The 22,845-nt window shown below is 36.2% G+C and overlaps 10 protein-coding genes across 14 annotated transcripts; 6 read left to right on the forward strand and 4 right to left on the reverse strand.

Moving 5' to 3' along the window:
* Positions 1–169: 169 nt before the first annotated feature.
* LOC117584510 (ATP-dependent Clp protease proteolytic subunit) lies at positions 170–1,220 on the forward strand. Its single transcript, XM_034273446.1, has 3 exons — positions 170–317; positions 380–805; positions 868–1,220. The coding sequence occupies exons 1-3, from the start codon at positions 276–278 to the stop codon at positions 1,153–1,155; spliced, it is 756 nt and encodes a 251-aa protein (XP_034129337.1). The 5' UTR covers positions 170–275; the 3' UTR covers positions 1,156–1,220.
* Positions 1,221–1,396: 176 nt separating this feature from the next.
* LOC117584503 (cullin-associated NEDD8-dissociated protein 1) lies at positions 1,397–5,782 on the reverse strand. 2 transcript variants are annotated; one of them, XM_034273434.1, is made up of 8 exons: positions 5,595–5,782; positions 5,146–5,529; positions 4,790–5,079; positions 4,564–4,729; positions 3,145–4,503; positions 1,865–3,089; positions 1,660–1,806; positions 1,397–1,595 (listed from the first exon to the last, which is right to left on the reverse strand). In XM_034273434.1, the coding sequence occupies exons 1-8, from the start codon at positions 5,637–5,639 to the stop codon at positions 1,465–1,467; spliced, it is 3,747 nt and encodes a 1,248-aa protein (XP_034129325.1). In that variant the 5' UTR covers positions 5,640–5,782; the 3' UTR covers positions 1,397–1,464. The 2 variants fall into 2 exon arrangements, with proteins under 2 accessions (XP_034129325.1, XP_034129326.1); XM_034273435.1 differs by having other exon boundaries at positions 1,656–1,806.
* Positions 5,783–6,167: 385 nt separating this feature from the next.
* On the forward strand, positions 6,168–7,449 carry LOC117584514. The gene is made up of 3 exons (XM_034273455.1): positions 6,168–6,314; positions 6,390–6,737; positions 7,053–7,449. The coding sequence occupies exons 1-3, from the start codon at positions 6,281–6,283 to the stop codon at positions 7,307–7,309; spliced, it is 639 nt and encodes a 212-aa protein (XP_034129346.1). The 5' UTR covers positions 6,168–6,280; the 3' UTR covers positions 7,310–7,449.
* A 650-nt stretch (positions 7,450–8,099) lies between these two features.
* On the reverse strand, positions 8,100–9,704 carry LOC117584508 (cathepsin L1). Of its 2 annotated transcripts, XM_034273443.1 has the most exons (5): positions 9,557–9,701; positions 9,345–9,497; positions 8,711–9,097; positions 8,385–8,545; positions 8,100–8,329 (listed from the first exon to the last, which is right to left on the reverse strand). In XM_034273443.1, the coding sequence occupies exons 1-5, from the start codon at positions 9,665–9,667 to the stop codon at positions 8,134–8,136; spliced, it is 1,008 nt and encodes a 335-aa protein (XP_034129334.1). In that variant the 5' UTR covers positions 9,668–9,701; the 3' UTR covers positions 8,100–8,133. The 2 variants fall into 2 exon arrangements, with proteins under 2 accessions (XP_034129334.1, XP_034129335.1); XM_034273444.1 differs by lacking the exon at positions 8,385–8,545 and having other exon boundaries at positions 8,170–8,329; positions 9,557–9,704.
* Positions 9,705–10,615: 911 nt separating this feature from the next.
* On the forward strand, positions 10,616–12,061 carry LOC117584515 (BLOC-1-related complex subunit 8 homolog). 2 transcript variants are annotated; one of them, XM_034273456.1, is made up of 4 exons: positions 10,616–10,670; positions 11,296–11,366; positions 11,513–11,619; positions 11,689–12,061. In XM_034273456.1, the coding sequence occupies exons 1-4, from the start codon at positions 10,631–10,633 to the stop codon at positions 11,999–12,001; spliced, it is 531 nt and encodes a 176-aa protein (XP_034129347.1). In that variant the 5' UTR covers positions 10,616–10,630; the 3' UTR covers positions 12,002–12,061. The 2 variants fall into 2 exon arrangements, with proteins under 2 accessions (XP_034129347.1, XP_034129348.1); XM_034273457.1 differs by lacking the exon at positions 11,296–11,366 and having other exon boundaries at positions 10,626–10,670.
* A 322-nt stretch (positions 12,062–12,383) lies between these two features.
* LOC117584505 (probable dolichyl pyrophosphate Man9GlcNAc2 alpha-1,3-glucosyltransferase) lies at positions 12,384–14,580 on the forward strand. The gene is made up of 4 exons (XM_034273440.1): positions 12,384–13,098; positions 13,674–13,871; positions 13,932–14,091; positions 14,150–14,580. The coding sequence occupies exons 1-4, from the start codon at positions 12,434–12,436 to the stop codon at positions 14,567–14,569; spliced, it is 1,443 nt and encodes a 480-aa protein (XP_034129331.1). The 5' UTR covers positions 12,384–12,433; the 3' UTR covers positions 14,570–14,580.
* Positions 14,581–15,680: 1,100 nt separating this feature from the next.
* On the reverse strand, positions 15,681–16,731 carry LOC117584513 (ER lumen protein-retaining receptor). Of its 2 annotated transcripts, none has more exons than XM_034273454.1 (2): positions 16,579–16,731; positions 15,681–16,501 (listed from the first exon to the last, which is right to left on the reverse strand). In XM_034273454.1, the coding sequence occupies exon 2, from the start codon at positions 16,430–16,432 to the stop codon at positions 15,794–15,796; it is 639 nt and encodes a 212-aa protein (XP_034129345.1). In that variant the 5' UTR covers positions 16,433–16,501; positions 16,579–16,731; the 3' UTR covers positions 15,681–15,793. The 2 variants fall into 2 exon arrangements, with proteins under 2 accessions (XP_034129345.1, XP_034129344.1); XM_034273453.1 differs by having other exon boundaries at positions 15,681–16,526; positions 16,579–16,712.
* A 1,156-nt stretch (positions 16,732–17,887) lies between these two features.
* On the forward strand, positions 17,888–19,315 carry LOC117583955 (small nuclear ribonucleoprotein-associated protein B). Its single transcript, XM_034272657.1, has 2 exons — positions 17,888–18,028; positions 18,663–19,315. The coding sequence occupies exons 1-2, from the start codon at positions 18,026–18,028 to the stop codon at positions 19,257–19,259; spliced, it is 600 nt and encodes a 199-aa protein (XP_034128548.1). The 5' UTR covers positions 17,888–18,025; the 3' UTR covers positions 19,260–19,315.
* LOC117583952 (NAD-dependent protein deacetylase Sirt6) lies at positions 19,292–20,795 on the reverse strand. Its single transcript, XM_034272652.1, has 5 exons — positions 20,622–20,795; positions 20,438–20,565; positions 19,943–20,365; positions 19,730–19,853; positions 19,292–19,669 (listed from the first exon to the last, which is right to left on the reverse strand). Exons 1-5 carry the CDS (start codon positions 20,685–20,687, stop codon positions 19,397–19,399), a joined length of 1,014 nt encoding a protein of 337 aa, XP_034128543.1. The 5' UTR covers positions 20,688–20,795; the 3' UTR covers positions 19,292–19,396.
* Positions 20,796–21,355: 560 nt separating this feature from the next.
* On the forward strand, positions 21,356–22,684 carry LOC117583953 (transcription initiation factor IIB). Its single transcript, XM_034272653.1, has 4 exons — positions 21,356–21,451; positions 21,510–21,921; positions 21,970–22,204; positions 22,280–22,684. Exons 1-4 carry the CDS (start codon positions 21,435–21,437, stop codon positions 22,561–22,563), a joined length of 948 nt encoding a protein of 315 aa, XP_034128544.1. The 5' UTR covers positions 21,356–21,434; the 3' UTR covers positions 22,564–22,684.
* Positions 22,685–22,845: the final 161 nt, after the last annotated feature.

Raw genomic sequence — 22,845 nt, forward strand, 5'->3', positions numbered from 1 at the left:
CAAACAGTTCTTCATCAACAATTTGTACTGTCACGCTTCAAGCAACTGATAAAGTGAATGAACATTAAATCGAAGCTAAAACCAGAAATTGTATATATTAACATATATATATCGGCGAAATATATCGCCTTAGCAAAGTACGCCAGATCAGTCTAAATTTTCAGTGTTCTATTTCACCCGTCTCTAAATTTATTAGAAATGTTTATGCTGACCCTCACAAAACAGCTGTTTAGCCATTCAGGTTGATTATCATCATACCATACCATACCATCAAAATGCTTAAAACCGCTGTCAGCCGCTTGTTACAAAATAATGCAGTAAGTTTAAATAAAGGTTATAAAAATGCAAGAACATTCGTAACATTCTCTTGTTTTAATAGGTAAAATGTGTTGCCAGAACAAATTCTGTTCGGAGTATCAACCTTATTCCCATGGTGGTTGAACAGACTGGCAGAGGAGAACGGGCCTATGATATATTTTCACGACTGCTAAAGGAACGAATTATTTGCCTAATGGGCAACATAACCGATGACATTAGCTCTACCGTGGTTGCTCAATTGTTATTCTTACAATCTGAGAATGTTAACAAGCCAATTCACTTATATATCAATTCTCCCGGTGGCGTTGTTACTGCTGGTCTAGCCATTTACGACACAATGCAGTATGTCAAGCCGCCTATAGCAACTTGGTGCGTTGGTCAAGCATGCTCAATGGGTTCACTTTTATTGGCGGCAGGAGCACCGGGCATGCGGTATTCATTACCTAATGCCAGAATTATGATACATCAACCATCTGGCGGCGCACAAGTATGTTTACAAAAAACAATTTTTCCTTATGCAACCATTTTTGAAAAATTGATTTACTCCAGGGTCAAGCCACTGATATTTTAATACATGCAGAGGAAATAATCAAAATTAAACGCCAACTCACTAGCATATATGTCAAGCATGCTAAGAACTCGTATGAAGAAATGTGCCAACGAATGGAGCGAGATCATTTCATGACCCCCGATGAAGCCAAGGTACTGGGCATTATTGATCACGTGCTTGAACATCCACCAGAAACTGTTTCAGACAGTGGCCCGACATCTGATGGTGGTATAGTTGCTGGCAAATCTGTTTCTGATGAACCCCAGAGGAAAACCAAGTCAAACTAGGTAGCATAAGACGTCTTCAATTGTGCAAACCAAAATTCAAGCTTTATCTTTCAAATTGAAGAGCAGATCATAAGAAAACTATTTTTTCAATAATTTTGTCAGTTAAAAAATAAATATATACAATATATATATATTTATTTCAAATTGTCTATTCAGACAACTGCATTTTTTCTCTTTAGAAAGCCTATCAGAAAAGATAGTTATTTGTGCATACGAAAATGTTTTTAGACAGATTAAGAAATTATAAATCTATGCTTGACTTTTATTAATCCATTTGATCCATTAAAATTATTTCCGAGCTCAGGGCCTTTAACTTTGATCCATTAAAATAATCTCGGAGCCCCCAGTGACAGAATCCTTCTGAATATACTCGAAAATTTTAGACAGTTCCGGAGTTTCCTTAATTGATTTTAGAAAATCAATTAAATGCTGATTTTTTTCTAATTGAAAACAAATTTGGGTTATTTCTTACGACCAGGTATGAACGATTTTGCGACGACTTACTTGCTTTGGGTATTTGAGAGAGTGCAGACACGGCGCGAAGTGCGGAGCGCTTCAATTCATCTTGCTTTTCGTATTCCTGTTTCACAGAATTGGCTTTCACCTTATGTGTACATGTATCACGCAGTTGTTGAATAAATTGATCAAGTCCTAGAATGGGAAGAATCAATTAGAATGGGTATAACCATATTTTAAAAATAGACTTTACTTAGCAAAACCTTATCCGGACACAAGACGGCTAAACGAGCTGTCATTAGGTATGTCAACATCTTAATATCGTAGTGGTCGCAAAGACCGGCTTGCACGTGATCTAAAAATTGCATTACATCAACACGATCTAAGCCTTGCTCCAGCAGGGTGTACATGCACTCAAAAGCAGCTTTACGTATATCAAGACCATCGTCAACTGTGTGTTTAAACGGTCCCATTTCCACCTCTCGTATAAGTTCACTTTTAACTTTTGTTTCAGAATAGAGCCATGGCAAAAGGGTTGGCAGCAAGTCACGCACCAGACTGGGTTTGTTGTGCACAGCAGAGTTGAAAGCAACAAGAGCAACTCGACGAACTTGTGGCTCTGGGTCACGCAGCGCAAACAGGAATTCTCCAATGCTCTGCTTGAGAAGAACATCTATTGGCTGTGGCTGATCGGAAATGGTGAACTTAATTGAAGAGACAACAACAGTACGCATAGTAGCACTCTCCGAACGCAAAGCTTGCTGTAATTGCGGCAGTAATTCCTCAGGGTTAACCAGCACAAGCTTACCAAGGCATTCCGCCACCACATTGCGTGAACCTTCTTCTGAACACTCACAATGCTTGAAGAGCTGTGTCCATATGGATGGTACTGATGGTAACAATTGTGCGAGTCCACTAGGAGTTACCGAAAGAGAAGATATTACTTCTTTTAAGGAATGAAGAAGTAAATACTGCCGCTTAGGCTGTACTTCAATCTCTTTTAGAATGAGCGGTAAGTATGTTTGCAAACTTCCAACAGACACCGCTCCAAGCGCATGTGACGCTGCTGCTTTCACGTCCTCGGAGGTTGCACCAAAGCATTCGATTATAGTTTGTGGGAGCACTTGTATGGAGCTCAGATCAAAGTGGCGACCTATTTCCCCAATTGTCAATAAACAAAATATGACTTCTGTATCGTTACGTTTCTGTAGGTCTGTTATCAGTTTTGTGGCCAATGGTGTCGCTACTTGCGAACATTGTTGAGTTAGAGCAGCAATGCACTTGGCTGATGAATGATATGCTTGTTTATGAAGTTGTAATTGTTCACTTGGGGACGTGGTTGAACTTCTAGACGACATGTCACCACCGATCAAGACTGGTGCCATTAGTTTTGACACTAGCGAGTGATAGTCCAAACCAGGCAACTGCGTTTGAACCAAAGCTTGAAACAACTCCAACGTGCAATTTAATGCAGCTCCCTATAAAGATATTGTTATATTAGCTGTAAGCTTAAATAAAAATGCTTTTACATACCTGCAACAAGGGTGAACGCACTAGGATAAGTACTGATGGTAAAAACTGTTCGTGAATACCAACTAATGCTTGCGGCTGCCTTTGGGCTACAGTACTCAGGAGGGTTAAGGAATACTGAGCTACGTGTAGATCTGTATCAGATATGAGTGGTGGAATTTCTACTATAGCTGTCTGCAAAAGATTTGGTTCAAAGTTGCTTGAATAGTTGATAACAATTTTGTTAATCAGATCCAAAGAGTGGAGCTTCAGGGCACGATGATTCTTGCGCAAGAATGTACCTAAAGTCGGTAGTACATCATGCAATATCGGCGTGAGATCTATACGTAACGTAGATGCTGCAATCATAGTCAGCGCTTTGACACTGCTCAGACGGGTCACTTCGTTCTTGAGGCGTTCCATAAAGATTGGTAGGCAAACGCTCAGTTCGGGTTTTAGCATATCTCCCATATTAGCAATAATTTGTCCCATGCATGCTATGGCTCTTTCCTTCACCTCTTGATCTACATCTGTTACTTTTAACTTTTGCAAAGTGCAAGAATACACTGGACCAACGAAGGATGACGCATCGAAGCCAGATTTGGAATCATTTGTATCCAATGGTCGAATTACTTTAACAAGTTGCTGCAGCACCATTAATGCTTCTGTGGCAATTTTGTAAAATGGATCGAAAACTGAAGTCACTACTAGAGGAACTAATGACGGTATGTGTGGATGAAACACATTCGGTGGATGACCTTGAAGTAGAGAGTAAAGAAATCCTAGCGACTCAATTTTCATGTTACTTGTCGAGCTCTTATCATTTAACGAATAACTTATGCCAGGCACAACGCTATCCAAATGGGGACCCAATGCTCCTGGTAGTGAATTTAGCAGCTCTCGCAGCAGCAAGAAGCAATCTTGACGCGTTTTCATTGATTTTTCTCGCATTAACGGTTGCACCGCTTTGACGATTAGTGGCAGCTGTTCCATCAATAATGAAGTTGGGCCCGATATTTGATCCATTGAGTCAGGGTCTGGAGTCACATCATCGGTCAGGCGGGTGCTCTTAAGCAGTGCGACGTATGCGTGAAAAATATCAGACTTTACATTTTCCTCTCTTTCTTTAAAACGAGCTATTAAAGCTGGGCTTAAGGTACGATAAAAATCTTCAATAAGTTCTTGTCGAGTTGCAATTAAAACTTCCAGACACTTGGCTGCTGCACGTCGAACCTTCCAGCTCATGTCGTCATCGTCACTATATTCCTCGCTGTCAACGTATTCATCATCTTCGGTATCCATTGCAAATCCAGTGTCACCATCATCGGTCTCATAGTTGTAGTTTGGGTCATATGTAACATATTTAAGACAAAGCGCAAGAATCTTTTAACAAAGAACTCGAATGAATACATAATAAATCTACAAAACTGATAGATTACATACCATCGATATATGTGGATGTATGGCATCGGGACAACGCATAACAAATGCTTCACAGGCCTGTAGGCAAAACTCACGTAATTCATCGTCATCCTGCTCGCTATATTGCTCCAGAACACGCATTGAGCGTTTAATAGTGTGATTACAAAGACGATGTCCAGCCTGTCGGCTACCTCGATACACAAACGTTATCAAGTTAGTGATAATAGTGATAACTATCTGATCTTACCATATTGAAGCTAAACACTGAATGTATGTTCGAATTGTAGCAGGGTTTGGTGGTTTTTCGAGTCCATCGAGAAGATGATCAATGACGCCATTGTAGGCATTGGAATTGGCTTGAATTAAAAGGAATGAGAGTGCTACGATGGTACGCTTTCGTACAGCTTGACGGGATGAAGCCAATTGTGGTATCAGTGATTTTAATATGGTGCTATGGAAGGGAATTAAAAACTCTCCAAAACGAGAAAGTAGATCTGCCAGAATGTCAAGAGACTCTAATTTTACGGAAACATCTTCCTGAAAAATTAAAAAATTACAAATTAATTACGTGTAAATTATTTGAAAAGTGAATAAAATACCAACCTTTTCAATTGCCGTACTTAGTTTGCCTGTTATGCGCTGGCAAACATTTGGGGCAAGAGAGTTCGAAGACTGAGGCAGTTCGGCAATTACCGTTTTTAATCCAATACTCGAAATATCCCGTAGCTGTTCTGTGTTTGACATCATATTGGCACAGAGGGAATCAACAATTGTCTCTACTTGGTTTTCTTTTACCTTGTTGACTAAGGGGCCAAGACACTTGACAGCCAGATTCTGCACTTCGCCGTTTTTGTCCTCCAACAATTTCAAGACCATTCGCACAACTTTTTTTTCCGAGTCATCATCAAGAATAATACTATCCTTTTGTAATTCCATCATTAGATCGTTGGTTGCCATAAACCGAAAATCTTTATCGGTTGAGGTCATCTGCATGTGTAAAATTCAATTATATATGTATTTCATTCATTGCGAAAATAAAAATCTGTACGTACTTTTTCCAGCAAATTTGCAATTTGGTGGTATTGATGGGACGACATGATGTAGTCTTTGCAAGTATTTATCAAGCGTTTATATTATAAATAAGTTATAGTGAGGTAATTGGAAATAAACTCCACTAACTTTATTTTACTGGAAAATTGTATACTAAAATGTTCCGGCAGAAAATTCGAAGCATACCAAAAGCATTTTGGTTATCGATGTATGAATTATACTCGTGCACGAGTTATGTTATCAATGAGAATATCGCCATAAAGGTTGTAGATTTGGAACACTGGAATAGAAACGGAATCAAATGCAATTTTATAGCTGAAGGATAAGGATATATCCAATTATATATATATTCAGTTAAATACGAAAAACTGGGACTATCCCCTGCACACATTTTAATTTCGATAGCTAACAAAAACGCCATAGAGAAATAGATGGTGTAACTTCAAAGAAGATTTTAGATCTGTCCAGTTGTTAGCAAAAGATGTGGCTAACCCAATTTAGCTTCTTTCTTGTTCCATATTTTATTGTTCCGAACGGTTGCGCACCCTACGGCGCCTACTTGACTCAAATATTCGATCAAGTTTTTAATGTGACTTCCATCACTACAATATAAATATGCCCGCTATATTTGTTTGAATTCATTATATTGTATTGTATTTGCATTTGTTCAGCATAAAATTATTGCAAAATGGAACCGACTTGTTTGGCCAAAGAAAATTCAGGTATGTTTCATTAAAACCCAATATATGTATTCACTTTTGTATATTTTGACCTCTCATATATTTATTTATATTTAGTGCCATCTATGTCCATAAAAAAGAATTTGTTGTCTATTAACAATAGTACCATAAAAAAAAATGCCAGAAAAGTAGTACTAGGAAATTTGGATAATGTTCTACATCAAAACCAAACTCCATTTAAATTCGACTCCCAGAATATATCATGCCCTAAGAGCGTTGCAAAATTACCACTTCAGAATCTCCATAGACATCTTAATGAACGCGGAGAAGACAATCTGAAAATTATACCTAGTTACTTGGGACTCTACTCTTTGGCTAATGAAGTGTGCTCCCAGAATGCCTATGAAAATATATTTGATTATATGGACTTTTCAAATACGAAGTGTTTGAATAACTGCTGGAGATGTAAGTCACTTAAAAATATTATATTTATACATAGGTGCTCGTAGATCTGCCCATCAAAAATATCTTGCTGCCAAGATAAGAGCAGAGCAAATTCAATTTGTTCATTTGTTACGTTATGTTCTCTTAATCACAGAAGTGAATCAAAAACCAGTAGCGAGAGCAAACCCAAAAACTACGGAGAAGCGTAGCATTTAAAAACCATTCTTAAAATAATTTCGTAGAAATTGCTTGATATATAAATATTTTTTATATGTCTGCATCTAAACCATTCATTTTTAAATTGAATGAATTTCATTCATTCATTTTTAATTTTAGCGATTCCAGAAATATGGTTGGATAATCTATCTGGTAAAGATACCTTTACTGAACAATTTTTAAACAATCTAGACGGCTTGGTAGAACATTTTGAAAATGATTACTTTATCTCAGTTTGCAATGTTTTGTGTGAAAACGATGAGAGAGACGCCTGCTCCCAAGAAGATACTGATAACACTGGCACTGAACACTGCGAGTATAAATTGGATTTACAAATGCCAATGCCAAATTTAGATGATATGGATATACTATTTTAGAAATGATAAAATAATGCACTCTGACGTTTTGTCGACGTTTTATCAGCTCCTTATTAAATTACTTTAATTATGTTTTAAATTAATATTTTGTTGTTTTTGCTGTTCGCAGTGCACAAGTTGAAATCGCCAACAGTATTTCAATAATATATTAAAAGCTTAAATACCATAAAATTAAATTATATTTATACATAATTAAATACAATTTTTAATTACGTTTAGTTATGTTTAGTTCGATAATTGTGATTTGTGAAACTGTCAATATATGTATAAAAAATATTGTAATTTATCCCAGATTTTAAATAATCTTCTTGATATTTGTAAGCGAGTGTACAAGTTAGCCAGTGAAAACCTGCGGTTGTCTGAAAAAAACTGAGGCCGTAGTTTCGGTGTTCAGCGGCTGAGTTCTCATGCACAAGTTTCCTGGCCAGCAACTGTTTGATGTAACGGGTCCGCTGAGTAATATGATCCCACGCACCCGGCGCGGATGCAGCGCAGACGGGGCACTTATGTTGGGTGCCGTCTATAATCATGTCATTTGATTGCCCGCTTTGCTAAACACGCTTGACGGATGTGATCTGATACCAAACGCTCAAGATGTGAGTCAAACGTGTCTGAAATGAACAGCAAGTCATCAAGGTAGACGAAAGATTTTTAAAAGGCATTACGGGAACAATTTTTAGTAAATACCTGAAATATTTTTTACATTGTTTAGTAGCTTAGAAAATGCTAACTTTAGCTTACTTATACAATTTAACTAATGTTAGATCTGCACAAAAATAAAATAATATGAACTTTCTATTTTGTTAATTGTGTAATTTGTAGTTTTATACAATTGCATATGCAGCGTAATTCGCAATTCCACATAAGTTTGAGCCTTTCTTCAATCTCATGTATCCAGATTCGCCCCAACGGGCACCCCACCAATTTTTTAATATCCAATAATCCTTTCCGTATCCCATTACCAACATTGCGTGATTTACAGATGTGGATAAGCATGAAACATCGTCATAAATACCGTCGCTAAAAAAAAAACAATTTGGATTGGATTTAATTATAAAAGTATGAGGAAACTTACCTGTATAATTGAAATGTTTTTGGAGTAGCATTTATTGACACGGCAACAGGACCGATATGTGCAACAGCAGCTTGAATTGCCTGTTCATCATTGACTGGTAGTATGGCCCAAGAAGTAACATTAACGACGGAAAGGTCGCCTACAAACTGGCATTTCCCTTTCTGTAAATTAAAAATATAGCAATTAAAACTATACATACAGGGGTGGCACAGAAATCGCGAACGGAATGGGAGTCAGCGGAAAGCAGCTCCGTCTACAAATTTCAGAGATGCTTCTGAATTCCGAGCGATTTAATTTCTTAGCTTTTTCCTTCCATCTTTCATTACCTTCGAAGCGTATTTGTAATCATCCGATCTCATTATGCCGCCTGTGCTCTGTAAGTATTTTAAAGTGTTTCGTAAGGATCCACCAATGCATCCTTGATTTCCATGAGACACACTACAATCAACAATTTGTTGCACGCTTAAGGTTAATATTTTTCCAGTTCGCTTAAAAACCTGTCCTTCAATGCTTTCAGCAATACTAAAAGCGTAGCATGAGCCACAGCTTTGTTGATTCTGTGATGGGGTTGTGAACCCTTTCCTCCGCCAATCCAAACTTTCGGGTACGTTACTCATTTGTGCCGATCCAACTATATCAGCGATGTTATCGTCCGCTGCATTTGATTGACTTTTTAATAAGCGTAGAAAATTTCTTAAATAACCGTCAGTACTCTAAGGGAAAAATACATATGAAAGGTTACCACGAAATTGCATATGTATATAGTAAATATAGTTATACGGGGGTGTCACAAAAAACTGTACAGCTGTGACTCAAGAGGTTTAGAAAGTTTCGTTTTCAAGCATCACTACATATGTATACTACGGAGTTATTATTTTCAAACAAGAAAATATATATTTTCTTTTTATGAACGAGATAAACGAATTTTAGTGTTTACATATTTTACATGTTTATACCTACCATATCAGCCATAACATTTGTTGCCAACCTGAAGCTAGTCTGACCGTCCTGATAATTTTTGTTATGATCTTTTATTATTTTGAAGTTTGTCTGAAATGCTTTGAAACTACGCATTTCATCAAAACCATGAACGTATTTCTTGTTATTTATCTTCTGTAAAATATATTTAAGCATTCATTTCTGTTTGCAAATTCGGGCAAGGTCGCTCCTACCTTAAATTCTTCGAATTCATTTTTAATGTCTAGACTAGAATCATTTTCCATGTTAGAGGCATTAAGATTTGATAAAACACAGAAACTATAAAATATTAGAAGTTTCAACATATTTGTAACTTCTACACAATTTAAAAATAAATAGTTTAACTTTAGAGAAAAAAACTGCGCCCAGTAAATTTATTAGATATTTAAGCTTGATACATTAATAACTGTGAACGAAATAAGATATCTTGATGAAAAAAAAGTAGTCTGCCCGAGTAAATTGTAATACAGTGTCTCGAAGCGTTACAATAAAGTGTAAAGCTTTAACTTTGTTTGTTTATTAATTATAAACTTTTACTACTCATATCTCCTAAATTAAAAAATTTTATAAACCTTGGAACATGATCTAGCAGATACGTAGTTTGTATGTGTTAGTTATATTGATAAATATTCTCATTATATTTTATTCAAATTACTCACCACCTCTTTTCGACCCACTGTGCGACGCACGAATAGCTACTTACATATTTATTAACTTTCAAAATACAAAGTCAGCATTTCATTTTGATGAACTAATCGAATTTTGAATACTCTTTTATATGTATGTTAAACCAGGGGGCAAGCGCCCTATTGTGGTTTGTTGTTTGACATTGTCTGCCATCGTCTGCCTTTTCTGTTTTAGTGTTTCACATGGTGGCTTTAATGTGCAGCTGGGATTCTTAAGCCCATTTTGTGGTATACTTGCCCTTTGATGTTATATGTGGAACTGTATTGTTGACCAATTTGCTTAGTATTATTTACCAGTTCTGTTAGGATGAAACACATCTGCATTCAAAAATCGCATTCAGGAGTTACCACTTACGTCCCAATGGTTAACATATGTGAAAAACTGCGTTTTCATCAAAACGCATTGATGCCCAACGCGGCCATGGTGTACGCAGCTCTGCTTGTTGGCTGGCTCTGCAAAAGCTCTGCATTCAAGTGAATACCGCTATTAAAACAAATCGAAACCAAAATGTATGTATGTATATATCGATATTCCATTTCAATTCTATCTATCTAATTTTGTTGACATTTTTAAGCAAAACAATGTCAAGAGCAAGTGATTTAATATTTAAAACAAGAAAAAGTATGTAACACAAACAATTACCCACATCAAAGAAAGGTCGTTGTAGGGAACTTATCTTAGCGTATTTAGTGTCGAATGCATTTATTTAGTTTAAAAATCTATACAATTACCATACGTACATCAGGAACAAATTGCATTTCAATTTTCGTGCTATACAATTTAAACAATTTATACAATTTACTTATTGTTTAAACAAACAGATTGTAAATATAAAGAGAGAAAAAAAAAAAATGTTCGTGCGACAGTTTGCACGGAATACTGTTATTTATGTACATACATATGTATTTACATTTGCTTTTTCTGCTATCTGCTACGCCTATAGAACTGTGTAAAATTAAGAGGTTTTCTGGTCAATTGTTAATAATACTGTGGTTTTAGTATTTACACCAGTTACTCAAAGAGTAAATAGGGTAATGTACAGCACGACCCCATAAAGTAAATATATTATTGGTAATCATCAATCCAAGCTTATACGAACAATTGTATGTTCAAATCTAACTTGACTTCGGTTCTGGCCTTCTTTTTCTGTTATATGTATGTACATATATATTTTTAATGCCTCACATTTATATTGAAGAACTTAATATTATCACTTTACCTAATATTAAAACATTTTATATTTTAGCTTCTGAAAAAATCTCGGAAAATGTACACATATTCGCTAATGACCCCTCCCTAGCTTTTTTTCGAGTTCAGGTACGATTGTTGTTGTATGTTGTTCCGTAATCTCGAATTTAAAATGAGTTGAATATATTATTTTCCTACTTCAATTTACCCTTTTAATTTTCTATACTTTATTTTCATTATATATTTCCGATATTACTGCATTTAAATAAATCTAGGAGCACGTGCGGAAAGTATTACCAGCGATATATGAAAAACGTGAAGAAGTGTTCCAGTTGCAAAAAAATCTTCAGGGACACTGCTATGACATGGAATATGGAGTAGAGTAAGTCAATATGGAGTAGAGTAACTTGATACAAAATTAACGTTTGAACATTGCGATTTTTATTTACAGAGCACTACAAACAATAGAAAAGTCGGAGCCCTTATTTTCCAATGTGCAAGCAATTTTAAAAAATGCAATTTTTTTAAAGCAACAACTTGCTACCGAAGAAAACAGGATGAAAGTATTAAAAGAAAGCATAAAATCCTCGGTATACAAGAGATTTTCGGCGCACCTTGCCCTAGATCTTCCTGACTTGCCTGACTTTAGTGGTGTAATACGGGACACGAGTCAACGAATTGAAAATAAGATCGGTCCAAGTAATGGACGCGATGCACAATCTAACTTAGGAGAACTTCAAAGGTCCTATACCACATTACACTAATTGTTTATGGATGATAAAAAATATAATTAAGAACGAAAAATAAATACTAAATAGTTCATATTTTTTCACAGTCTGTTTTTTGCCCATTTAAATTGTATTTTATTTTTGAAGCACTTGCAAAACATTATTATTACCATTTAAAACAGCTATCAGCAGGGCTTATTTATGAGAACGCTTATGAATACGTTGTCCTACCGTTTCATCAAGTTGCAATTATTTGTTTGGACGTTGATATTCAATGCCTGAGCCAGTAAGTTATGCTCGGAAAATAGCAAATACGATGGACAAAGGAATAAGGAATACCCTGTTTTAATTTTCAAATGAACAATCAATTATATCGATAGAGCTAGTTTTTTTGGCATTCATCGATAGTGTCATCTTCTGCATCACCACCGGCTAAGAATAATACAATTAATTTTTTGCATAGAAAATATGAAATCTGAAATTTTAGCAATAGCTTGCGTAGCTTTATCGCTTAGATCCATAGTTTCCATGTACTCATTCTCAGGCTTTGACTCGCCTCCTATGTACGGTGACTATGAAGCACAGCGCCACTGGCAAGAAGTCACCATTAATTTGGAGCCCATACAATGGTATACGAATAGCTCCAATAATGATTTGCTGTACTGGGGGCTAGACTACCCCCCACTTACCGCACATCATAGCTATTTAATGGGTCGAATAGCTAAAATTATTGATCCTCGCTTTGTCGAGTTGCATAGAAGTAGAGGTTTTCAATCTCGATCGCATAAAACCTTCATGCGACTAACTGTTTTGCTTGGAGACGTTTCAATCTATTTACCCGCTATCTTGGGAGTTTGTGTTTGTATAGATAAAAGCTTTCAATGCAAAAGTAAACTCTTTTCCTTCATGTTGTTGGCCGCCTATCCAGGCCAAATGCTTATTGACAATGGACATTTTCAATACAATAACGTATCGTTGGGCCTAGCTGCTGCCGCTATTGCTGCAATTCTGCATGGCAAACAATACATTGCAGCATTTGCTTTTACATTAGCGTTGAACTACAAACAAATGGAACTTTACCACAGCCTGCCGTTTTTCACATATCTGTTAGCCGAATGCATCGCACAAAACAGGTACGCTTAATAATACTATGGTATGCTTAGCACCTATAAATGGTACCCTACAATGTTCATGAATTGTTCATTTACATTAACATTTCACCTTAAAGAAGTATTCAGAATTCAATCGCTCATCCTCTCATATTTATGCCTAAAGCTCAGAGTCCAGTCCAAAATCACAAAAATCATTAAATACCACATTGCAGAGCTTCTATTATATTACAAAATTCAGGCAAGCTCCGGTTTTCACTTTCCTAATTACTTTCAAAAACGCAACAATTAGTTGAATCAATTTTTTTCTTATCTGTTAGCATTACCAGCTGGTTCCTTCCTTGTGAAACATTTTTCTTAGCCCTACCTCAAGCTTTTCTTGGAAGTAATTGGTCAGTGACAACAAGACTTTACATATTCGTTCTTATCGATAGATCGGAATAAAATCTCTATTATAATGTAAAGGGTATTTGAGTTAATTGCATTATTTGTATTTTATTTTTAGATTTAATTATTTTCTCGCTTCCTGCACCCGGTTTCCGGCACAAATTTAATATATAATATATATAGATATATAATATAATCACAAATATTTTCAGCTTCAGATTATTTGCAGTTAAACTAGCAAAAATCGCAACCATTGTTCTAGCTACGTTCTTTCTAGTTTGGTACCCCTGGTCCGGATCGCTTCAGGCAGTGGCTGAAGTGCTAAATCGACTTTTTCCTCTCGGGCGCACAGTATTTGAAGACAAAGTATCTAATTTTTGGTGTTCATTAAATATAATATGGAAACTAAAGTAAGCCCGAAACAATCAAAAGAATTATAGTTTATAGAAAAAATAATTTATATGTTTCAGGCAACATGTGTCGAATCATCACATGGCACTAGTATGTCTGGGTTTCACCTTAATTAGTTCTCTGCCAACTAATATCACACTTTTTAGGAAGCGATGTAAAATGGGTTTCTTATTATCCCTTTTCAATACTGCTATTGCTTTCTTTTTATTTTCATTTCAAGTATGTATGAGGAAGTAAACTTTAAACCACTATTTTTTATATTTCAATACGTTTCTAGGTTCACGAGAAGACTATTCTGCTAGCTGCACTACCAACGTTATGCTTATTGACATGGTGGCCAAACGAAATTATTCTCTTTCTCGATGTTTCAGTGTTCACCATGTTACCACTTCTGGAAAGAGATGGGTTGTTAGTACCATCACTTGCATGTGTTTTAATCTATCACTTGATTTGCAAATGTTTTTGTTCTGAAACTAAACCGAGTTCTGAACTAAAAGCATTTTTAAATATATCCAAAATCTTCATGATCGTCATTGTGGGAGCTTCACTACTTATCAAAGCCCCTTCAAGGTATCCAGATCTTTGGCCATTAATAACGTCTGTTATAGGTTGCGCATACTTAGTTTTATTTTTAGTTTGGGGAAATTTTAGACATTCGACCTGCACCTGCAGGACTGTTAAAATAAAAAGTATGTAACTAAACAATAAGATTATTTATTTCTTTTTTATATCCATATTTTAGTTTGTCATCGGTCATCTAAATTCAAAACTTTTGATGACTCTTCTGATGAAGATAATTCTTACATTTAATAGAAGTTGGATTTTTTCTGCCAATGTCAAACGAATCGCAAAAGTTTTTACAAGGGCAAAAGCAACGAACTTGTGCACTTGCCAATCGCCAAACATTTCAGAATACCTTAATACCTTTCCTATGCAGAGAAATTCTAAAAGCATGAAGAATCAATGGATAGGGGGGCAGTTGAAACAACTGTCCACACAAAGCCGCAGCGTCAGAACTAGGTAGAGACATTCTGCCGCCAATTAATTTCTTAATTCTGGCTACAATAATGATCCCATCAGATCCCAACCTGAAAGATATGGCCATTTCCTACGTTACTGCGTTTTTTGTTTTATCGTAGCTATAAAATTTTAGATGTCACAAAGTTTTGACCTTCCTGAGTCGGAAACGGCCGGGGCTAATTTTGAATTACCCTTGCGACAGTGTGATATCACAGCAGACTGGATGCTAAATTGGGCTGCTGTAACTTTTATAGTCTCTCAGTACTAGGCGCTTCTCAGGAAGGACACAAATATGTACATACATATGTGGCAAAGAATAATTTTGGATGATGTATTTGCATTTGCTACAATTCTACGCTTTCCAATAAGATTTTGATAAGATTAAGATCCAATGAAAATTCGATCTTTACCGATGAAGCCCAATTCCTAGCTTTCGTCAATGTTTAGGGCTATTATCCCGTTAAGAGGTTCCTTTTCACAGACATTTTTCTACTAGAATACGAACACTTCGGACATACAGCGGCGCCAGACTATGAGATATGTACTTGTTCATTGGAGTGGTGACCTGGCAGCTCCTGCCACAATATTTTAAGAGATACAACTTTTAGGAACAAGTTCTACGGCGTGGTTAAAAAGGCTAATGATTAAGAAGACAAAGAATATTACAATTGTTAGGTTTTTACATGTATTATTGACGAGTTTTTGATTTTCATTTCCATAAAATGTTTACAACACAAAAAGTTGTACCGATATATCTGCAGTAACTGACCATAAAATAAAAACTTCTTTGTAAAACGGTCCATTCTTTATTCGTTTTAGTATCCGTCTTTGATGGAAATCCATACAGCTTCTTATTAATGCCTTTGATGTGTCGATGTATTAAAATTAACAATGGTTTTAATTATGCTGGAAGTTGGAGTTTCTTGCCTTTAAGAACTTTGGTAATGTATAAGTAAAAGAAATCGCAGTATAGAATGGTCTGCACGATTCCAGCGAAGATCGCAATAAGGTCGTAATGCGATTCTACCATGTAGCGATAGACCCAATTTAGCAAATATAGCGCACGGTATGATCCAAGAGCAAATAGGTAATGGCTCGTTATTGATTCTGCTTCTCCAGTTTTGCTTACCAAAAAGAGCTGTGGTAAAATGGCAACAGATTCCAAATAAATTGAAAATGTCCAAAGCACTTCCATCACTGTGAATTCGTGATTAATGACGAAGGAAAGCAAGGCGCATGGTATGAGAAGGAACTCGATACGGAACGAATCATGGTTGTGATCATAAGTTGCCTTAAACTTGACGTACATTAAATATACCGTTGCACCAGAAGTGGCCAAAAACAGCACCTTCATAACCGAGTTATAGAGGCTTACATATGTGGTGAAGAGATCGAGGTAGCGAGTTAAATAAACTACAGCGAACAATATTTGCGATTTTCCAGATATCCCGGCACATGATCGAGTTTTCCATATTTTTAGCAGAAGTATTATTATGGCAAAGACATGAGATAGATCTCCAGCAAACCGAAAAATATTCATCCTAAATAATGCGTCAATTTATAAACTTCTGTCGATTTTTCCTTGTTCTTGGGTATTACTGAGAGCACCCTTAAATAAATGTTGAGAATGGACACTTTAATTACGGCATTGAAGTGTATGTGTTTTTTCATTACTGCATACGTTACCCAAGATTATGTTTTTCACGTAAATTGCCAACGAGTTAAAACTTAGGGCATCGGCGTTTCCTCCCCAAACTTCTGAGTAGAATGTTGGCATAAAAGAGAATAACGGAGAGAGACCAAATGACGTGGCCGTATTAACTCTGGATCCCTGACATGAACTTCAATATTTGTTTACAATGTTTGTAGGGCTGCAACTCTGTATGCATTATGGAAGTAGTCGATAACCGATAAATAAATATATTATATCATATTATTTTATACCATTTTAATTATCTACGCAAATGTTAAAGCAGCTATTAAACCAGCATCAAATGTGCAACGACGATATACAACTACCTACCTTTTACGAATAGGTGAATTAAATTTGGTGTTTTTTTTACATATAGAAAACAACAACAACTGTCAACTCGTTGACAAATGTGGGGCAGTGTACTATAAATATTCAAATGTTAAATTTACTTCAATTAAAGTGCGCCGACTTCACTAGGTGTTTTTTTTCATTATTGGCATAAAGTACCTTTGCGGTGCAATATGACAAAAATTCAATTGAGGTTGAAACGCTGAAGATACTTCGGTAGCCTCAAGTCTCGCAAGAACGTGCGTATTTTTTAACAGGCATGCGCACCTGGACCCATTAATGATATCGAAAAGCCACTGATCTCAAAATAGAAAAACCTTAAATACACTACATATATTCCTAAAAAATCCAGTGGTTTCATTAAACCAGCATATATAATATATATAAAATGCATAGGGACAATTTAAGTATCTCTGAAGATGATCTCAGTTCCATCAAGTTTTTTTTCCATTTCTCTTCTCACACCAGGAAATATTTTTATATTATATATAATATATATATATATATATATATATTGAATTTATTATATTCGACTCTTCCAAACGATAGCAATCGCACACGAGCTCCATTTACAAACTAATCGATTAGTTGGTTCACCTCAAACTAATCGAATAGCTAATGCCGCTATTTTAACTTTTGGTCGTATTCCACTACTTTGGTAAAAGCTTGTCTGCGACCATTACTTGACTTGACTTGTTTATATATACTTTCACGCCGTAACGCAGAACACACGTTTGCATAGAAATGCATAGGGACAATATATATATATATATATATATATATATGGTTATAACCACAAACGTGTGTTCTGCGTTACGGCGTGAAAGTATATATAAACACAAAACTAGCGTCAAGTAATGGTCGCAGACAAGCTTTTACCAAAGTAGTGGAATACGACCAAAAGTTAAAATAGCGGCATTAGCTATTCGATTAGTTTGAGGTGAACCAACTAATCGATTAGTTTGTAAATGGAGCTCGTGTGCGATTGCTATCGTTTGGAAGAGTCGAATATAATAAATTCAATCTAACCCCGTGCCGGCTTGCGCAGAAAACAACTTTTTATTAATATTCTGCCAAAATAAATTGAACAAAATGGTAAGATTGCTACTGGATTTTAGTGTACTTACAATTGTGGAACAGATGGATATGGAATGAAGAAGAAGTTTATTTGGTTACTTGTGAAATATGATTATGTTGCTGGGTTTGTGTCGGCACCCTGCATTGTCTGCAAACATGTCGTACAGACATGAACAAATTTTGTAAACAAAAACTAAAAATACAATACAACTTTAATAGGCAGATAAAAATGAATTTCATGTAACTGGAAATTATTCAAAGTATTAGTTATCTTTCACAACCATTTTTACATATGTACATACACACATACATACATTCATATGTAGGAACTATCTGAAAACGACAATCCAGCCAATCTAGCGGCATTTTCCGATAATTGTGTTATAAACTACAAACTTAGCACATTAACAAAAAAGAATGGAGTTGAATCCAGACGATTTTCAAAAGATGTAATTCTCCATAATTTTCCAAAACAGCATACACTCAAAAGTCACAGCCTGCAGGTTTTTTTTATTAAACTATACCTCCGATATGGCTTGGACTCTTTTACTTTCTTTCCTTCCGTGTCGCCATGTTTCATTTAATGTTTTCTACCTTAAATATAGTACTTACTGTATGCATATATAGATAATAAATGTTATTTATATTTCAGACTATTGGAAAAAATAACAAAATGATTCAGCACCTTAATTATCGGGTGCGAATCGTTTTGCAGGACTCTCGTACATTCATCGGAACTTTCAAAGCATTTGATAAGCACATGAATTTAATATTGGGCGACTGCGAAGAGTTTCGCAAAATAAGGTCCAAGAACTCGAAAGTTCCCGAACGAGAGGAAAAACGTGTGCTAGGCTTTGTTTTGTTGCGTGGTGAAAATATAGTCTCTCTGACAGTGGAAGGACCTCCACCTCCGGAGGAAGGACTTCCTCGAGTGCCAATACCAGGAGCAGCCTCAGGGCCAGGCATTGGTCGCATAGCTGGCAGAGGTGTACCCTTGAACATGTCGTCAGTGCCAGCGGGATTACAAGGCCCAGTGAGGGGTATAGGAGGGCCAGCTCAACAACATATGGCTCCAATGGGCAGAGGCGTGCCACGAGCTCCCATGATGGGAGCACCTCCCCCAGGATTAATTCCTGGTGGTATTCCTTCATTACCAGGGAACCTTGGTCGCGGGGCTCCACCTCCAATGAGAGGACCCCCACCTGGTATAATGCGTGGCGTACCTCCTGCTGGTAGAGGTGGCTTTTAAAATATATTCCCGAATGTATTTGGGCAATACAATTTCAATAAAATACTTTACATACATATATTTTCTGTAGAAAATGTACTGTCTTACACAACACTTAAAAATACTATTCAATTGTTATAAATATTCTATTATTTACTTTAATTATTTATTTTGGACGAAGCCGGGGCGTTTACAGCTCCTCTGGCCTTTTTTCTCTTTGGACTGCATCCCACTGTCTCTTTCAAATGTGCTCTAAACTGACTTTTAATAGTATTTACATGATTTAATGGTATAGTCCATTCAACTAGGCTTGAATGTGTGGTGGGATCAGACGACTCTGTATATTCTGATATTTCAACACCTAAACACTTACACACTTTCGAGAGTATTGCATCCACATAACTTGATATAACTAAGTTCGCCTTAGAGTCCTGCAATATAAATGTATTCATATTAAATTGAGTTAATAGCAGAATTTGTAAATGTCTTACATGTTTTGTTGGTTGTAAATTACATATAACCAGCTTACCACCGCCTTTTCTATTTTTTAAGGGCAAGTTTCCACTTGGTACGATTTGTAGAGTTGTTCCCAGAGTTATATTTAAGTCGGCCATTCTATTAAATGCAAGAAAGGTAAAAGGTTAACTGCTAGTATCATTTCAATTTTATTCTTAGTTACATATGTAAAATAGGAACAAACGTACGTAGAATGCATGATAGCCATATCGAGATCTTTTGGCGGTAAATCGTGTTCCCAGTCCAGCACGTTATCATGCAATGAGCCAGATCTGCATGCTCGGCCTACATCACTGGCTGTCAATCTACAGCGGATTCCTAGTGATTTTTGACCAACTGATTCAACAGATGTCGAACGAACAAACTGACGTCCACATGTATGGCATTGCTCAATAAATATGTTACCGTGCAACTCTGATATGTATCTACGATTGAGTCCCGACCTTAAGTGTAACCCGTCTATATTTTGAGAGACAATATACTGCACGTATCCAGCCTCTACCAATGCTCGCAGGGCCATATGTGTCTTAGTTGGTGTTGCCTTGTCAAAAGAAGTGTTGAGTTTAGGGACCTCTCCTTTTTTTTCCAATGTCCACACGCCTTTCGGTCCTCTGTAAAAGTTTATTTATATATGTAAGTATACAAAAAGTATACAAAAATAAGAGCATACATGTATCGTATACCTAAAGTCAGGAATGCCGGCTGATGTACTTATCCCTGCGCCAGTATGAAATACCACATGTTTGGAGTTCTTGATGTAATTGGCCAACTCGTCGCATTTTTTACTGACGGTATCATCGCTGTCAAAACTCTTAATTTAGCGTTACAATTTTGTTGTCATAAATTGATAGCCACATAAATATTTACCTCTGGGAGGCCTAGTATTCCCTTGTTTTCATAAGGTGAAAGACCGTCAGCGTAATTAGAACTCATTGTTTTACTATCATTTATACTTTTCAGGGTTTCTGTCTTTTATAGTTTGAAAAAAGTTTACAACCAGCATAAAACATTTATATGTTGATATAATTTTAAAACCAGATTGATTAATGAATGTCGCACCATCCGATATTTTTTTGGACATACTAAACGTCGATATTTCCTATGCCCAAAATCGAATATGATAAAAACAATCTCTGCACACCGAGCAAAACATCCATGAAAAGGCAGCCGATGCTTACAGTTTGGCGCAGCGGAAAATGTCTTTACTTAATTAATATGATAAATAGGACATAACTCAGTAGGAGAATATTTTCATGGACTCGCTACTTATCTGAGTTGAAAAGCTCTTTGGAGCAGCGCATTTTTACTTAAAATCTTTCCAAAGATAGACGAACTGCGGAAAACTAGTTTAGAAAGTTAAAAGCCATATGACTCTTGCCTCTAATGCTACTTCTATTCTAACTATTTTTCCCTTATATAAGTGCTAGTTCTTTCGAGCTCCCAGCAAATATTCAATATGCTCCTGTCAGTCATTATTTACATTTTCGATGTCAATATATATCATTTCGTTGTGAAATAGAAAGAGAGAAAGATTCACCAGAAAATTTAGTGCATCTGAGTACTAGGCAGTGTAAATAGGCCTTACAATTCATATTTATCGCTATCGAACAAAATTAATACAAAAGCATCGATATTATTATTTGTGCGATTTGCATCACTAGTGTGAAGTGGGTTGTATAAATGGCTTCAACATCGAGGTATTTTGGAAATATTTTATGCATAATTACTGTATTTATAAGGTTTTTATATTTTTAGACTTGACAACAATAAGGTGTGCTGTTATGCACACCCTGAATCTCCCCTGATCGAAGATTATCGGGCTGGTGACATGATATGTTCAGAGTGTGGTCTGGTTGTTGGGGACCGCGTTATTGATGTTGGATCGGAATGGCGTACATTCAGTAATGAGAAAAGTGGCGTAGATCCCAGTCGTGTTGGCGGTCCCGAAAATCCACTTCTTAGTGGTGGGGATTTATCCACAATAATTGGACCTGGGACGGGGTCTGCATCTTTCGATGCATTTGGTGCTCCAAAATATCAAAACAGACGCACCATGAGCAGTTCAGACCGCTCTCTTATATCAGCTTTCAAAGAAATTTCATCAATGGCGGATCGCATAAACCTACCAAAAACTATAGTCGACCGTGCAAATAATCTATTTAAACAGGTATGCATTAACACAGGTGGTGAAATTCGATATAACTATTTCGTTTAGGTTCACGATGGAAAAAATCTTAAAGGTCGATCAAACGATGCCAAGGCATCTGCTTGTCTTTATATTGCTTGTCGACAAGAAGGAGTTCCACGCACATTTAAAGAAATATGCGCCGTTAGCAAGATTAGCAAAAAAGAAATCGGAAGATGCTTTAAACTAACACTCAAGGCTCTTGAAACAAGTGTTGATTTGATAACAACTGCTGATTTTATGTGTCGTTTCTGTGCAAATCTGGGTAAGCTTTTTGCTAAATCGTTGACATTTTATAGTTTTATTCTAATATATATGTCCAAAACATATTTTTTTATAGATCTACCGAATATGGTTCAACGCGCTGCTACACACATTGCGAAAAAGGCTGTCGAAATGGACATTGTTCCAGGACGATCTCCAATATCTGTGGCTGCAGCTGCAATTTATATGGCATCGCAGGCTTCAGAGCATAAGCGCAGTCAGAAGGAAATCGGTGACATAGCTGGCGTTGCTGATGTCACCATAAGACAATCGTACAAGTTAATGTACCCTCATGCTGCGAAACTTTTCCCGGAAGATTTTAAGTTTACCACACCCATTGATCAGTTACCACAAATGTGAAAGTTTAGATTGTTTAGTTATCGATGCTCAATAACAATGCTTACGCCTAGTTGTTATATAATCAAAAAGGTACGATTTTATTAAATAAAGCTAGTATTATTTTGGATACAAATCAAACGGATTCCCTGTTTAAGTGGATTTTTAATTTTAACTAACATTTAGAAAAAGGGGTATGCTTAATCCAGTTACCATTAGTGAAATTATGTTTTACTCAGCGATTCAAAGTAGTGAAAATGAAAATTACGGACCTCCGCAATTTGTTTAAAAAAATTGTTTTCTTAA

Source organism: Drosophila guanche, unplaced genomic scaffold, assembly GCF_900245975.1.
Source record: "Drosophila guanche unplaced genomic scaffold, DGUA_6, whole genome shotgun sequence".
Taxonomy (NCBI): domain Eukaryota; kingdom Metazoa; phylum Arthropoda; class Insecta; order Diptera; family Drosophilidae; genus Drosophila; species Drosophila guanche.

Excerpts from the sequence above, each read along its gene's own strand:
- LOC117584505 (XM_034273440.1), top strand. The coding sequence starts at position 12,434 with ATGAAATCTGAAATTTTAGCAATAGCTTGCGTAGCTTTATCGCTTAGA. Across the intron at positions 13,099-13,673 it reads GAATGCATCGCACAAAACAG|CTTCAGATTATTTGCAGTTA; the intron begins GTACGCTTAATA and ends AAATATTTTCAG. Across the intron at positions 13,872-13,931 it reads AATATAATATGGAAACTAAA|GCAACATGTGTCGAATCATC; the intron begins GTAAGCCCGAAA and ends TATATGTTTCAG.
- LOC117584514 (XM_034273455.1), top strand. The coding sequence starts at position 6,281 with ATGGAACCGACTTGTTTGGCCAAAGAAAATTCAG. Across the intron at positions 6,315-6,389 it reads TTTGGCCAAAGAAAATTCAG|TGCCATCTATGTCCATAAAA; the intron begins GTATGTTTCATT and ends ATTTATATTTAG. Across the intron at positions 6,738-7,052 it reads TTTGAATAACTGCTGGAGAT|CGATTCCAGAAATATGGTTG; the intron begins GTAAGTCACTTA and ends TTTTAATTTTAG.
- LOC117584508 (XM_034273443.1), bottom strand. The coding sequence starts at position 9,667 with ATGTTGAAACTTCTAATATTTTATAGTTTCTGTGTTTTATCAAATCTT. Across the intron at positions 9,098-9,344 it reads CAAATGTTATGGCTGATATG|AGTACTGACGGTTATTTAAG; the intron begins GTAGGTATAAAC and ends TTTTTCCCTTAG. Across the intron at positions 8,330-8,384 it reads AAAACATTTCAATTATACAG|CGACGGTATTTATGACGATG; the intron begins GTAAGTTTCCTC and ends TTTTTTTTTTAG.
- LOC117584513 (XM_034273454.1), bottom strand. The coding sequence starts at position 16,432 with ATGAATATTTTTCGGTTTGCTGGAGATCTATCTCATGTCTTTGCCATA.
- LOC117583952 (XM_034272652.1), bottom strand. The coding sequence starts at position 20,687 with ATGAGTTCTAATTACGCTGACGGTCTTTCACCTTATGAAAACAAGGGA. Across the intron at positions 20,566-20,621 it reads GAATACTAGGCCTCCCAGAG|AGTTTTGACAGCGATGATAC; the intron begins GTAAATATTTAT and ends CGCTAAATTAAG. Across the intron at positions 19,670-19,729 it reads ATTTACAACCAACAAAACAT|GACTCTAAGGCGAACTTAGT; the intron begins GTAAGACATTTA and ends TTTATATTGCAG.
- LOC117584503 (XM_034273434.1), bottom strand. The coding sequence starts at position 5,639 with ATGTCGTCCCATCAATACCACCAAATTGCAAATTTGCTGGAAAAA. Across the intron at positions 4,730-4,789 it reads CAGTGTTTAGCTTCAATATG|CCGACAGGCTGGACATCGTC; the intron begins GTAAGATCAGAT and ends GTATCGAGGTAG. Across the intron at positions 4,504-4,563 it reads TACATCCACATATATCGATG|ATTCTTGCGCTTTGTCTTAA; the intron begins GTATGTAATCTA and ends CTTTGTTAAAAG.
- LOC117584515 (XM_034273456.1), top strand. The coding sequence starts at position 10,631 with ATGTCAAGAGCAAGTGATTTAATATTTAAAACAAGAAAAA. Across the intron at positions 11,367-11,512 it reads TAGCTTTTTTTCGAGTTCAG|GAGCACGTGCGGAAAGTATT; the intron begins GTACGATTGTTG and ends AAATAAATCTAG. Across the intron at positions 11,620-11,688 it reads GACATGGAATATGGAGTAGA|AGCACTACAAACAATAGAAA; the intron begins GTAAGTCAATAT and ends TTTTATTTACAG.
- LOC117584510 (XM_034273446.1), top strand. The coding sequence starts at position 276 with ATGCTTAAAACCGCTGTCAGCCGCTTGTTACAAAATAATGCA. Across the intron at positions 318-379 it reads GCTTGTTACAAAATAATGCA|GTAAAATGTGTTGCCAGAAC; the intron begins GTAAGTTTAAAT and ends TTGTTTTAATAG. Across the intron at positions 806-867 it reads AACCATCTGGCGGCGCACAA|GGTCAAGCCACTGATATTTT; the intron begins GTATGTTTACAA and ends GATTTACTCCAG.
- LOC117583953 (XM_034272653.1), top strand. Across the intron at positions 21,922-21,969 it reads CAAATAATCTATTTAAACAG|GTTCACGATGGAAAAAATCT; the intron begins GTATGCATTAAC and ends TATTTCGTTTAG. Across the intron at positions 22,205-22,279 it reads TCGTTTCTGTGCAAATCTGG|ATCTACCGAATATGGTTCAA; the intron begins GTAAGCTTTTTG and ends ATTTTTTTATAG.